The sequence below is a fragment of the Paroedura picta genome, chromosome 4 (assembly GCF_049243985.1).
Source record: "Paroedura picta isolate Pp20150507F chromosome 4, Ppicta_v3.0, whole genome shotgun sequence".
NCBI lineage: Eukaryota > Metazoa > Chordata > Lepidosauria > Squamata > Gekkonidae > Paroedura > Paroedura picta.
This window is the reverse complement of record NC_135372.1, coordinates 51,390,656-51,404,838: the sequence shown is the minus strand read 5'-3', so window position 1 is coordinate 51,404,838 and position 14,183 is coordinate 51,390,656. Positions and strand designations below refer to the sequence as shown.

The window sequence follows — 14,183 nt, the reverse complement described above, 5'->3', positions numbered from 1 at the left end:
TGAAAAGCTGAAAATCCCATGGTTTGTTCTCCCAGGAAACCTAATTCCTTCCTTGGATGTACCAGAACACTTCCTACACTTTATGCAACTGGGGAGGAAAAACAATTCTGTAGAGAGAGTGTGTGTGTATTTAGATTGGGTTATGACAGAATAATGAGTGTAGCAAAGATGAGTGGTCTGAAAGATAAATTTGCTCTCCCACACAGTGAGATTCATACTCTGTAGGGTGGGACAGGAAACTCAGGTAGGTTTGAGGGATATGGGCATACCCTAACATTACCAACATATAGGGATTTTTTTTTCATTTGATTTGGAAAAGTAGAATTGGCTGAGCTGTCAAAACTGACACTTCCAGGCTTCTTATTACAAACAGATTAGCATGCTGGTATTTTCTTTCATAGTTTCCACTGTGATAAGGTGGCTGTTATAGTGACCAATAAAAAAACTAAAATCTACAAGTTATGTCGATTTATTGCCTGACGGATGACAGATACAACTTAGCTTTGTATGTATGTAGGTCAAGTACCACCAGATCACTTCCAACCATGGTAATCCTAATAAGTAATGACCTACAAAATGTAGCTTCTGAGGACTTAACAGAAACAAAACCATTAATATTCTGTTCAAAATGCATATATTTCCATCAACCATATTTTTCTAAAACATTTATCTGCTTTATACTTACGTGGTACAGAATGCATTGAAGTGTCCAGTTGAAAAGCCAAGAATATTGCTTGTGATTTCAATGCACCCATATCACTCATTATATTAGCTACACTATAAAGGCAGGGACCCTGGGAAAGTTCAGGGACTTTCAAGTTATCAGACTGCTTTTTCCTTCCTTCCTTTGTCTTTGCCTTTGAACCACCCAAATAGCATATTTATTTTACCTATGAGATGTCTGTATCACCCTAGCTGCTGGAGTCAAAATGGGGTACCATAGTTTTTCCAAATGCAACAACTTCCGTTCTATCTCATACATTGGACTACTTCTCTTGGTAATAAGGATGAAGGGAAGAAATAAAGTTTTTTTTATGTTGGTGCAGTCTTCTAGATCGGGGGACATCAACCCCTGGTCTGTGGCCCGGTGCCAGGCTGCAAAGGCCACGGTACCGGGCCACCATCAGCCGCACCTGCATCCCCCCGCCCAAAGCGAGAAGGAAGGGAAGAGGCAGGCGCAGGCGCCGTCACGCCGGTGACGCAAATGCACATGCGCACAGTTGCCACGCATGTGTGTTAACACTCCTGGTGGCAAAAACGCGCATGCACGGCAACCGCATGCATGCGCATTAGCGCCACCTGGTGGCGGAAACACAAATGTGTGGCAATTGCACGGGCGCGTTTTCGCAGCACCTGGGCTGTCGGCTCTCCCCTCACTCCGGAGGCGGTTCCTGACCTGAGGAAGGTTGGGGACCGCTATTCTAGATGATGCAGTTCCAACAAGAAGTGTGCACAACAACACTTTCATATGCAGTCAGAACACAAAGATGGTAACTGAGCCAGCCAGCTCCGCTTTTGTTGTTTGGAAATCACTAAGTAGCTTCAGTAGCTTATTCCTAGTTCTTCATAAGAACATTGCATTTCTTCCAGTGTTAAGTCTATTAGTGTTCACAGCACCGATTGGATGTGACATGTGACTAAATACCAATCTGTTCATGCTATTTCGATTGATCTGCTTATCTCCTTATTTTTTTTCTTATCACTCTTCAAATTCCATAAGCCTTTCCAATCTTAGCACACATATCACTTGTAGGTTATTGTAAATTTTTCTTACTCTTTGTGTTTATAATGTTTTATTACTTTTTTTGTAAACTTTCTTTCATTGGTAAGAGTCTTTACCCTGTCCATAATGAGGATCAAGGTGTCACTGCAAAAGCCTACCATTAATTCAGTGCTAGCCACTGGAAGCATTATTACTAGGGTGCAAAATGCCTCCCGTGGAATAGCTCTATCTGGAAAATAGGAACAGAACATTAACATTCCCAGTCCTGCTGATATTAAAATAGATGTGGTACACAGAATGCACCTTTTTATCAACAAAGTGATGGTCCCTTACTAAGAAATAATATATAATAGCAATCCTATAATTTATGGGCAGTATCAAAGGGAAATGCTTACATTTGCTTCTCCCAGTGCAGATATGTATATGACTTCCATATACATATCTTGATAAGGACTCATGCATGCAAAATGGGTATTTCTTTCACAATCATGTTATGAGGCTCCTTGTGCATAGCATTTGGTAATCACAGATAACATTGATCAAGAGTGCTTTACTGAGGGGAGTAAGTGATTGTTAGTGTCAGTATCAGAATTTATCTCCCCCACCCTAAGCAAGACTATAGAAGACCTTCTTAACCAGTGAGGGATTAAGCACACCAATCCCACAGTCCTCTATTCAGATGACTCATGCAATCAAGCCATAGAACAACTCTTTTTAAAAAGTCACCTTTCAGTTTTCTGTAGTGCTAAAGAAAGGACAGTGTCATTATTTTCCCTAATTATGCTGCCAAGGGGTAATGTCTACCTCTCCCTAATCCCTTTGACTGCCTACTCAAGTTCCATCATCAATAATCACTGCCAGTAGTGGAAATTACATTCCCTGGCCTTGTCCAAAGGAGCAGGGTGGATTTTGCAGTTAAGATGGGATTTGGACAGTTATATGATATCAGCAAATTCAGAAGACTAACTCACCATGGTAAATGTCCTTATTTATTTATTTATTATATATTTATATACCACCCTTCTCAAAGGCTCACGACAGTTCACATAAAAAAGAAACAGTACAGATAACTTAGATTAACAATAATGAGGTTATAACAACAAGCAACATGGAACAGTAGAAAAATATGGAAAACATTAATTTAACTCATACTGATAGCCCAGTGGGTTAGGCGGAATTATGGTGGATGCCATACAGATGGATGTCTAGTCACAACAGAAGCAGCAAGACATGTGGAATTCAGGTAAAATAAAATGGGGTACTTTTTGAGATTCGGCTGGATGGTAAAGCTGTTTTCTCAAAGTGGATTGTGGCATTTGGGCAGGGTTGACTAATGTAGCGATCTCCAACTTGTGGGCTGCGGACCACATGTGGTTCTTTGACAACTTGGAGGTGGGCCCCAAAGGACGCCTTCTCCCCCCCCCCCCAGCCCTTTACTTCATCCCCTCCAGCCCTTTACAACACACTTCATTGTCGTGGCGTGTCTGTATCTTATTTTGAAGGGATGTTTAAACATTACCATAGCGATCAGAGAGCATTAGGGCAGTGGTTGAGAGCAGAGGAGTAAACTACCCCCCCAACTGGGCCTCAGTAAAAGGCGTTGCGTGGTCCCCGGTGATAAAAAGGTTGGGGACCACTGGACTAATGAAACCCAGGTGAACTTCTGAACTTTGGTTTAAAGAGATGTGTAAATTTTGGGAACATAAAAATATAAGAAATAACGGAGGTTACAATTAAAACAATTAAATTAGATTAAAATACTAAACTATCTGTTCTGAGCACATAAACCTATAAGGTGTGCCACAATGGTTTTGGTCTTCTCTGCCTTCTAACAAAGTACAAAATCTGGAAATTGGAGTTTTTTGGCCTTCACACTAAGAAATTATGAGGGTTGATTCAGATGCCTTGAAGCATTTTGTGAGAATAATCTGCCTTCTCAGAATTCTTATGACTAATAACATTTATTTTATTTATTTTTATTTATTTATTATGCTTATTGATAGCCACTCCCAGCCAGCCAGCTCAAGACAATTTAAAAAGATAACATAAAACTCCTTGACCCAATCCATCCCACCTGATCCATCTCCAGTGGGCTGCAGCATCCCGTGGCCTGTGGGTTGGGTACTTGGAGGAGGGACTCAACACATTTTCTGCCACCTGGCCTCAACCAAGCACCTGGTGGAAGAGCTCCATTTTGTAGGACCTGAGAAACTGCAAGAGCTCCTGCAGGGCCCTTAGGTCTTCTGGTACCTCATTCCACCAGGTAGGGGCCAGGACCGAAATGGCCCTGGCTCTGGTTGAGGCCAGGCGTACATTCTGAGGGCCAGAGACCTCCAACCAGTTGGAATTCACAGAGTGCAAGGCTCTGCAGGGGACATAAGGACTAAGATGATCTCTTAAGTATGCTGGGTCCAAACCATGGATGACCTTGAAGGTCAAAATCAAGAACTTGTAACCAATGCAGCTGGAACAGCTAATGAAAATTTATAGTAACTTACCTTTCTGGCCTCATCAGGTGAGCAAGGCAGCTAATGGGTTAAAAACATATACAATAAAAACACATTGCAAACTATTAAAACTAAAAAAAAACATTTTAAATCAACAAAACCCAAAGTTTCTGCTCTGTTTTAATTTTTAAAAACACATACAAAACATTTAAACAACAATCAAAACATAATGTAGAAAGGATCACTGAAGGAACACTAGATAAAACAAAAAAGTCTTCACTCACTGGCAGAAGATGGCAACAGAAGGGGAAATCCAAGTCTCCCTGGGGAGAAGTTTCAGGAATTTTGATGTCACAACTGAGAAGGTCCCCCAGGTTGCTACCTGCCTAATCTCAGAAGTTGAATTGCCTGCATCCACTCTAAAACTACCTGTAGGCATCAGGTGTCTACAGCCTCCTTGAAAATCAGTCAGAAGTACAAGATAGACCTTAGTGCCATCTACGTATGTGACAACCCAGCCCGAATCTTCAGATCCATCTTACAGATGCTGGAAAGCACAGGAGATAAGATGGAGCCTTGCAGGACTTCCCATGCAAAAGGACAAGGAGCTGAGAAGCAGCTTCTAATCAGGCGAGACGCGTTTGACTTCTAATCAGGCGAGACGCGTTTGCATGCAAAAGGACAAGGAGCTGAGAAGCAGCTTCTAATCAGGCAAGACGTGTTTGACTTCCTGCTTCTCCACATGCAGTCAATTGGGTGATCTTGAGATCATCACAGCCCTGATAGTGCTGTTCTGACCAAGCAGACCCGTGAGAAGCTCTCTCAGCCTCACCTACCTCACAGGGTGTCTGTTGTGGGTAGAGCAAGGTAAGGTGATTGCAAGCCACTTTGAGACTCCTTTGGGTAGTGAAGAGTGGGGTATAAAAGGCAACTCTTCTTCATCATGGCAGCCGCCACGAAGGACAAGCCTACATTTGTTACTAGTCCCAAATGGCAATTATGGTTCTCAGAAAGAGAAAAACCTCTTCCCTGTCTACATAGCCTCAATTACATAGATTTGGATCAAGTTTCTGTTGAATTTAGGACAAGTTCTGATTTAAACTTCTTATATTGTTTAGGAATACAATATCCATCTACATTTTGTATTCCTAAATAATTCTTTTCATGTCTCCATTGTCTCTGAGTAGGACAAACAAGCATTGAATTGCTTTGCAAGGCACCATAAATGAAGTGTCTGAATAAAAATGAGCTCCCAAACCGTTTGCATACTTGATTTTATTTGCTGTTCTCCAGTCCACAAGACTTCAATTAGAATTGTCCCCTTTTTTTTAACACATGACTTTATTATTATTATTATTATTATTATTATTTAGACTTATAGCCTGCCACTTTCCAAAGACTCGTGACAGCTTACACCATAAAAATCCCCATAAAATCCCCACATAAAACCCATTATTCCCACGGCACTCAGCCCCCTGTGACCACAAAAGATTGAGGGCCTAGAAATCTCTCCCTCAAGCAGATAATGAAAAGATGGTTTTGCCCTAGTATGTAAAGGGTATTTGTTTTCCAGATGTGCACTTGGATACTAGTTTACTAGTTCAATATATTTGTATTTCTGTTCTTCAGTTTTTATTTTGGTGTGCATGCTCTTCAAGTCATTCAGAAGCCCTTCAGTGCACTGGTATATTTCAGCTGAGCTAAGCATTTTTTGGTCTCTTAGCCATCCATTATGCATCTGTCTTTCCAGTACACAAGTCACTTTTGTAACTTCAGAATGAATTCTCTCACTATGACATGCACAGAACCAAAGAAATTCTCTTATATCAGATTGATAAAGATATAGGGAATCCCATGTCTGTCCTTTTGGAACGCGGTGGGGGGGGGTCACTGTGGAGCACAAAATATCAGTTCCATTCTCTACTTTTGCAGCATGCATCCCTGATGCTTTCCCATGATATCTAATGTCTAAAAAGATAATTAGATCACCCTTCATGAAATCCCATAAACCTTTAGAAATCTGCTTTATAATTACCATGTCATGATCCCATAGTATATGCACTCAAATTTATCATGGCCACTGTATGCCAAAGTTTAATGAGCCCCTTCTGATGGTATCTCTATTGAATGTTGGGAGAATGTTCCATCATTATTGAGGCTAATGAGCCTGCACTGAAGAAGGAGAGCAGTCCAGAGTTAAATTTTTCTCTGTCAGTGGGCTTGCAGTGCTATACTCTACTGAGGACTGCACTATTATGTAACTAGTGAACCAACAAACTTCAAAGGACCACATTGAGCTTTCAGAGGTTAACCATCTGTGAGAATAGTGATCAGAGGTGAAGAGCAGAATTTCTTTGGCATGTCTTAAAAAGAGCAGATGCTTCCAGAGGCTGGTGGATGTATAACAGAGGCTGTCCACATAACAGTTGGACAGAGAGGTGGTAATGGGGAAATACTACATATATATGTATTTTGTTGTAGTTATTGTGAATTCATTAGATTAAGTTTTATAAAAAGCAATGATTATGCACAATCATATGAAGGGTGTGGTAAATATGCACAAATGACATGAGTAGGGGAATTCACACATTGCTAAATCTACAAGCATAGTCTCCAAGGAATGCTGTGGGATATGCAGACGTGGATAGTGCCTGTTGGTGTAATAAACAATATGTGGTCTCCATATGAACTGTAGGGAAACCATGTAGTTCAGAATTTGAGAGTCAGTGAAGGTCAACTTGACATTGCATGAACTAGTACTGACCATTGTACATACTCTGACATGCTTTAATATAGCAGCATCTTAGCTTACTTTATACAAAATCAAAACATTGTTACAGTCTTTCCTGTCTGACAATTGCTTGTGGAGATTTCAGACTTCAGTCTTTGCAGCCCTTATAGTTGATGGCTTTTTAACTGGAAGTGCCAAGTAGGCTGATTCCCTACCAGTGGTGCTGCTGTGGGCTCCCAGCAGTGCATTGTGGCAGAGCAGCTAGCTCTGCCCTTTTTGTGTCTTGACGGGGGACCTTTTACTGCAGCAGACCTGATACGCCCAAATTTCTGCATTCCCACAACACAGCTGGAGCGAAGGATTCTGACACACATGGAGGCAGCGGTGGGGAGGGGTTATTTGCAGGAAGGTGAGATTGCATAGCAATGAAATCCCACCTCCTGCACATAAAAAAAATGCCCCATTTGGCCCCACAGCGCTGTGGAGCCAACTTGGGCATTTTTTGTCCCTGCCAACATGCTCTTCCATGTCCACCCAGGCCTGCAACTGGCTAGGCCCCATTGGCCCCTGGAGTGGTAAGGGATTGTGGAAAAGATCCGCATTCCATTAACATGGGGCAACAGAGCCCTAAAGTGCACCAGGCCCAGGAGGGGGCTGGCCCAGCAGTGACAACATGTGGAATCAGGGATTAGCCCTGCTGCCATATGATTGCCCAACCAGCCTTTTCCCCCCATGTGGAATTGGCTATACTGAATTTGAAGTTTCCTGTATGCAGAGTACATACTATGTGCTGAGTATGCAGGTTAATGGAACCACAGAGTGGGAACCATACTTCAGACACCAAGTACTTGTAATGGCATTAGGCAACATGCAGGATCCAACCTACTACTGAAATGTTAAAATGGTCCAAACAGTTTTAACTTTGGGAACTCTCACTGGGCCAGCAACCCTAAAGTGTATATAAGCTTGGGTGATGGGCTGTTCAGTTCAGTTGGTGTGATCTAATAATGAACTGATGTTTTGGCACACGAGCAACTGTGTGACTTATTGAACCCACGATTCAATACTATGGCATTTAGCTTTGTCCCAGGATAGTGAGGAACCTCCTGGATTTACTGTTAAAAATTAATCCCTGCTATGGTGTCTATAAAAGTTTGATTGGAATTCTGGCAGACCATTTCAGAATGACAAAGAACTACACAGTACAGATATTATAAATATCCCATGGTTCCACTAGCAGAGAGGGTTTCCTCTGACAGAAGGAGTCTTTCCTAAAAGAAGGCTCAGCCTTGTGGAATGAGCTCCCATAACAGCTGTGGACCCTGCAGGGACTAATGCAGTTACACAGGGCCTGTAAGACGGAGCTCTTCACCAGGCCTTTGGTTGGGGCCAGGCTAAAAGGGAAATCAGAGGCCCATCCTTCTAAAATGTTCCCAATTATTCCCCATCTGGGTCACATTTTCTCTTTGGGTATTGGCAGCTAGAAGGGAGTAGGGAGGGGAAGGATGATAGGTTGTGATTGCTTATTGTAATATATTTTGTTGTTTTCATATACGTATTTGAAATTTGATGTTAGCTGCAGCGAGTGAACCAGCTGGCAGCGGCAGACTACAAATCTAATGCAATAAGTAATAAAATAAATAATAGACGCGTTTGTGCATCGGAATGACTTTTCCATTGGAGAAAGATGCCACTACTAGTGGAACAGATTTGTGGAATCCAACCACAGTTACATTGTAATAAAATTTGGAGCCAATTGAAACATGTAAAGAAACCAAGCAGATCATTTGTTCCAAGACTATAGAGCAAGGGTAGTCAACCTGTGGTCCTCCAGATGTCCATGGACTACATTTGCTGGCAGGGGGCTCATGGGAATTGTAGTCCATGAACATCTGGAGGTCCACAGGTTTACTACCCTTTTGCTGGCAGGGGGCTCATGGGAATTGTAGTCCATGAACATCTGGAGGACCACAGGTTGACTACCCCTGCTATAGAGCTTCAGATAATTACATGTAAAAACCTTCCTCATGTAAATGATGCCATAAATTTGAGAAGCAAGCACATTAGGAAGAAGGGTTTGAATCTAACCTTCTCCTTTATGTTAAACCTCTTGGGTGGGGGGTACACAAACATGTAACACCATTCACACCCCTGCAATCTAAAGTCATAGATTTGGGCACAGGAATGTAGGGGTTGGGTTTTCCCCCATGAACTGCTTTTGGTACAGATTAGACCTTGCCATTTGCTGGGGATGTGTTCCTGGGATCACTACAAAGGGTTAAATCTATCTACTCTGGGAGGCCTCACAGCAACAAAATTTCTTGCAAAATATAATAATGTAGTGGTTATTATGATAACACCCTGAAAGCCAGATGACATGATAGGAGTGCAGACCACGAATAAGTGAAATTGTGAGCCATGAAGCCATGGATGGTGAGTGTCCTCCTTTTTTGTGCATCCTTTATTATTCCAGTATCAAGAGCAATATAGTGAGCTAGGTTTTCTGTATATTTACATATGTAGAACTCCCTTTCTCAAAAGTGTGCAAAGAAAATAAACCCTTTGTAAGAAAGTCTAGCACCATAAATGTAGAATAATTATGCCGGCTGCTTAACAGGGCCTCTTTCCTAGACTAGCTTATCACAATATTTTTTCTGCCAATTTTAATTAAAAAGAAAAAGGAGTTTGTTAATATTCCTAGCTAGAAATGAGCTATCATTTAAATACCAGCCATTCAGCATGCTTTGTTTTTTAAATTGCAGAAAGAAATGCCTGCTCGTCTATCCAGTTACCATTTCTATTTTCTATTATCATGAAGCTCCTTAAATCTACCATACGTTTGCTTTACCCAAGAGATGTGTGTGTGGGCTGCTGCTTGCTTCAGGTCAAATTTCCTTTAAATGGAAGTCAGGGTTGGCAGCTGTTCATTTGCACATGTTGAAAAAAATATATTCCTATCCATTCCTTGTGTTGCTTTGCCTAATTACTAGTCACTCTGTGGAACAGGTGACAAATGCCCACAGAAGAATCTTTTCAACCACCGGATGTAAAATCATTAGGAAAATAATCAACCAGGGTTGCTAAATACCTGGGCACCATTCCAGCTTTCTATTCAAAGGCAATTTTAAGCCATTTCTGACATCTACTGGAAAGAAATAACAATGCTGTAGTGCTGATACAATAAGCTTTTTTCCCCATTTAGAAGCATCTTGGAGGAAATTTTTAAAAGGGAATTTGATATTGGGTCCAGTCTATTGTTATATGCATAGGTGAATTAATCTCCAACTCACCCAGGGGTACCCAAAATTAAAGTGATGAAAAGGGCTTTCCTTACATTTAAAAAAATATATATTCCCCAACCAATTTGGGTGAAATTCTATGTAAGGAAACAGACTTGTGTAATAGATTTTGATTGAAGCATCCTGTGGTGAAGTGATTAAGCTCATACATAGCCACTTTTTGTAAATTACCATAACTTGTACAATGGTTTTAATTAACTTAAATTAATATGGGTTTTTAACATTATTTTTGATTGTATTTTACTGTTTGATGTTACTCAGACTGAGCCTCACAGGAAAGGCAGGTTAGAAAAATTAAGTTTATTATCTATTTTATCTTATTTGTTGACCGCCCTTCTCTGGCAACAGTCTCAAGGCTGTTAACAGCATGTAAACCATACATACATGGTTTTAAAAACAATAGACAGTCAAAACATAATTTCTTATTTAAAATGTATAAAATGTTCCAACTGTCCCTTTAATTAAAATTTCAAGGTTGAGTTTCGGGTCTCCAGTGATGGTGAGAGGTGGAGAGGAGATAAGGGAGGCCTGTTCTGATGTTACTATGTGCTTGTGTTGTCCTCAATCTTATGCCTGGTGAAAGTTGTTGTATCGGTAATCTTGGCCCAAACTGAAATGTTTAATCTAGCAATTAATCTGGTTGTACCTAAAGGATACTTGAAAAGCTTACCCCTCTTGGTAGGCAATTGCAGGCTGGTGAAAGAGATGTGATACACTTTTGTTCTGCATGCAGTGTTCCTAACACTGGCAGTCTTCAAGCAAAGGTTGGATACACACTTTTCTTGGATGCTTTAGGATGCTTTGGACTGATCCTGCGTTGAGCAGGGGGTTGGACTAGATGGCCTGTATGGCCCCTTCCAACTCTATGATTCTGTGATTCTGTAACACTATGCCAAAGGGGAAAGTTGTAGTCAGGTACAGCAAGACAAGCACTCTCCCTTACAAACAAGAATAATGGGGCATGTGTAATACAATTCATGAAAGGCAATGAAATGTGAATTTTACAATGGGTTAGCAAGTATTTGCAGAGAATGGAATGTGTCAGTTGTTTTTGTTTTGCAGCTGGGGGGGGGAGAACCAGTTGCAATATGTGTGTGCATCTGCACACATGTGTGTAAGCACCCATTGTGTGGTCTCCTAATAATTTTTTGCTAATAGGACTGATTCACAAATATAGTATTAAGATGCTATAGAGAAGGGTGGCCAAACTGTGGCTCTCCAAATTTCCATGGACTACGAGAACCATGAGCCCCTGCCAGCATAGTTCGGCCACCCCTGCATAGAGGTTGCAGTGGTCAAACTCCTCATGGAGTTTGAACTGGGCCTTGGTATTCCAAGTTAGAGAGAATCAGCTTTATTCCCTTACTAGAAAATAGGCCCGCTGTCGTATAAATACAGCGGGCACTAGGTATGACTGGTGGACCCCCCGTCCACGCCACAGCCTACCTGAGGGTGCCAAGTGTCTTGAGGTCTGTGTGGGCCGGGCGGGTGGGCACGACTGCGGGCGTCATTGTTGTTTCTTGAGGCAGCAGCGTTCGCGGGGCCGGAGGTGGCAATCGCGGCTCCTCCACCGGGCGCGCTGATCGCGGCACTGCTGATGTTGGGGCCGATGGCGGCTCGTCTTCTTGGGCCAGCGATCTCGGGGCGGCGAGTCTGCAGGGCGGCATGCAGGGAGGAGCCGCGAGCCGCGCTGCAGGCAGCTCGCAGCAGCTCCCTGGCCGGCGGCCTGGCATGTCGGGAGGCACTTCGATTTGCAGTTGCTCCCTTGGCGGCGAGCGGGCAATTGTCAGTCCGGAGGATGGGGCCAATCGGCACCCTTCCTCATCATGGACTGAGCCCGCCTTAACTCCTCCCACTCGCCGCTTACCGCATTATTTAGTCCGGGGCGCCCGCGGCGCCGTGGGCGGTTTTAAGATAGAAAAGGACCTGTGAGTGTGGTAGTATCAAAGTCCTATCAAACTGCATATTCCGTTTCAACTTGAATGTACCGATTTTTCTAGGCTGATAGCAGTGGCCTTCACAGGTATGGGGGTACAAGTCCAAATATCAGAATCATCATCTTGCACCACAACCTCCCCAAGTGCCTCAGGGAGATGCCCATGGGGGCCAGATGATACCACTAAGCCAGGGAGGGGCCTCTTATTTCACTTACCCTGGTCTCAACCAAATGCCTGGCAGAAGAGCTCCATCTTGCAGGCCCTGCAGAACTATGACAGCTCCATCAGGGCCCTCAGTTCTTCCAAGTAGGGGGCAGGACCAAAAAGGCCCTGGCCCTGGTCAAGGCCAGCCACACCTCTTGTGGGGTGGGAAACAGATTAGCACCCACAGCATACAAGGCCCTGCAAAGGGCATAAGGCAATAAGCAGTCGCTCAGATATGTGGGACCCAAACCGCAGATGACCTTAAAGGTTAACACCAAAGCCTTGAACCTGATCCAGAACACAACAAGCACAGCTGCCTCAGCACTGGCTGGATATGGGTCCTCCAAGGTGTACCAGTGAGAACCCTAGTAGCTGTGTTCTGCACCAACTGTAATTTCTGAGTCAAGGATAAGGGCAGGCCTACATAGAATGAGTTGCAGAGGTGGCCGTCACATCAAACCTAGAGGTGGCCATCACATCTATCACCATTGCTAGATGCTCCAGGGACAGCTTTTCCTGTTATAGATGGAAAAGCGCTGTGTAGGCTACTCTCATGACCTGCACCTCCATCGATAGAGGCATCAAGAATCACCCCCAGATTCCTGGCAGAGGGAGAGATATTAAGCTGCATCTCTGCCAGGCAAGGTAAACGCGCTTCCTGGTCTGGCACCTTCCTCCCCAACCACAGGACCTCCATCTTGGAGGGGGTTGAGTTTCAGGCAACTCTGCTCTAATCATCCATCCATGGCTTCCAAACAACTGGCTATACATACACAGCATTGCCCAAGGAATCCTTGCAAGTTTGGTTCCATGAGGAGCTGGGATTTTTCTGTTTGCAAGCTTTGTGTTTCTAGCTGTCGCACCACTCACAGAACTACCGTTGTTATATTTTTTTGGGGGGGAGAACTTACAGTTGAGCTAGTTTATGCTCTGATTATAACTAACTCTGTTCATCTGAGCACTTCACTTATATAATCAGACACTAAAAGTTTTTCTGTAGTTCACTACTGTTTGATTACCAAACAGCTATATCCAGTGGCCACAATATTTAGGTAAGCAATTTGAAATACTTCTAGAGAGGTGTTTTTTTTAAACAAAGTTAAAATTGCAACAATGAGAGCACAGTTTTTGTTGTCAGTGACATGTTTGTCCCCATGATCTGAATACCAGTTGGAACATAACAGCTTGAAATGAAACCTCCATGTGTGATAACACCTTTATTATTATATTTTAGGTGCAAGTGTAACCTTCATGCCACTGGCTGCAGAGAAGAAAACAAAAAATTATTATGTGAATGTGAGCACAACACAACAGGCCCAGACTGTGGGAAATGCAAGAAGAATTATCAGGGGAGACCTTGGAGTCCTGGCTCATACCTACCCATTCCCAAGGGCACAGCAAATATCTGTGAGTATTTCTGTGAAACTGTAATGATATATTTGGAAGGACTATCCCCATTGGCTAAAAAAATGATGATGCTAGCTCCACAACTTAAAAGAAGCCAAAGCTATAACAGCAAAATGAAGACTTAAAACTGACTTTGTTGTTCTCCTAGGAGTACAATATAAAAATTGTTGATGTGTACTCATATGTACTGTTTCAACAAATTTACATGCTAGAATTTCCCCGTATTTCATACTTTATGTCATAAATAGCCAAGGGCGGTGTGTGACATGGGCAGGAAACATTTCTGGTGTTTGTGGCCATGTGCAAGTCATTCCAGATAACTCTGGTCTGGTTTGATTCTATTTAGGTAACCACTTAAGAAGCTCTAGTGCAGTGGTCCCCAACCTGCGGGCTGCGGCCCGGTGCATGGCGCCGGGCCGCGGCTCCCTCTCCCCG

General features: G+C 42.8%; 1 protein-coding gene across 10 annotated transcripts in view; it reads left to right on the top strand.

Moving 5' to 3' along the window:
• Nucleotides 1-14,183, top strand: part of NTNG1 (netrin G1) — a 269,958-nt gene that overhangs the window by 170,767 nt on the left and 85,008 nt on the right. For all 10 annotated transcript variants that reach the window (XM_077332830.1, XM_077332831.1, XM_077332832.1 and 7 more), the window contains exon 4: nt 13,576-13,748. In XM_077332830.1, the coding sequence (XP_077188945.1) occupies nt 13,576-13,748 (173 nt within the window). The remainder of the gene's footprint in view (nt 1-13,575; nt 13,749-14,183) is intronic.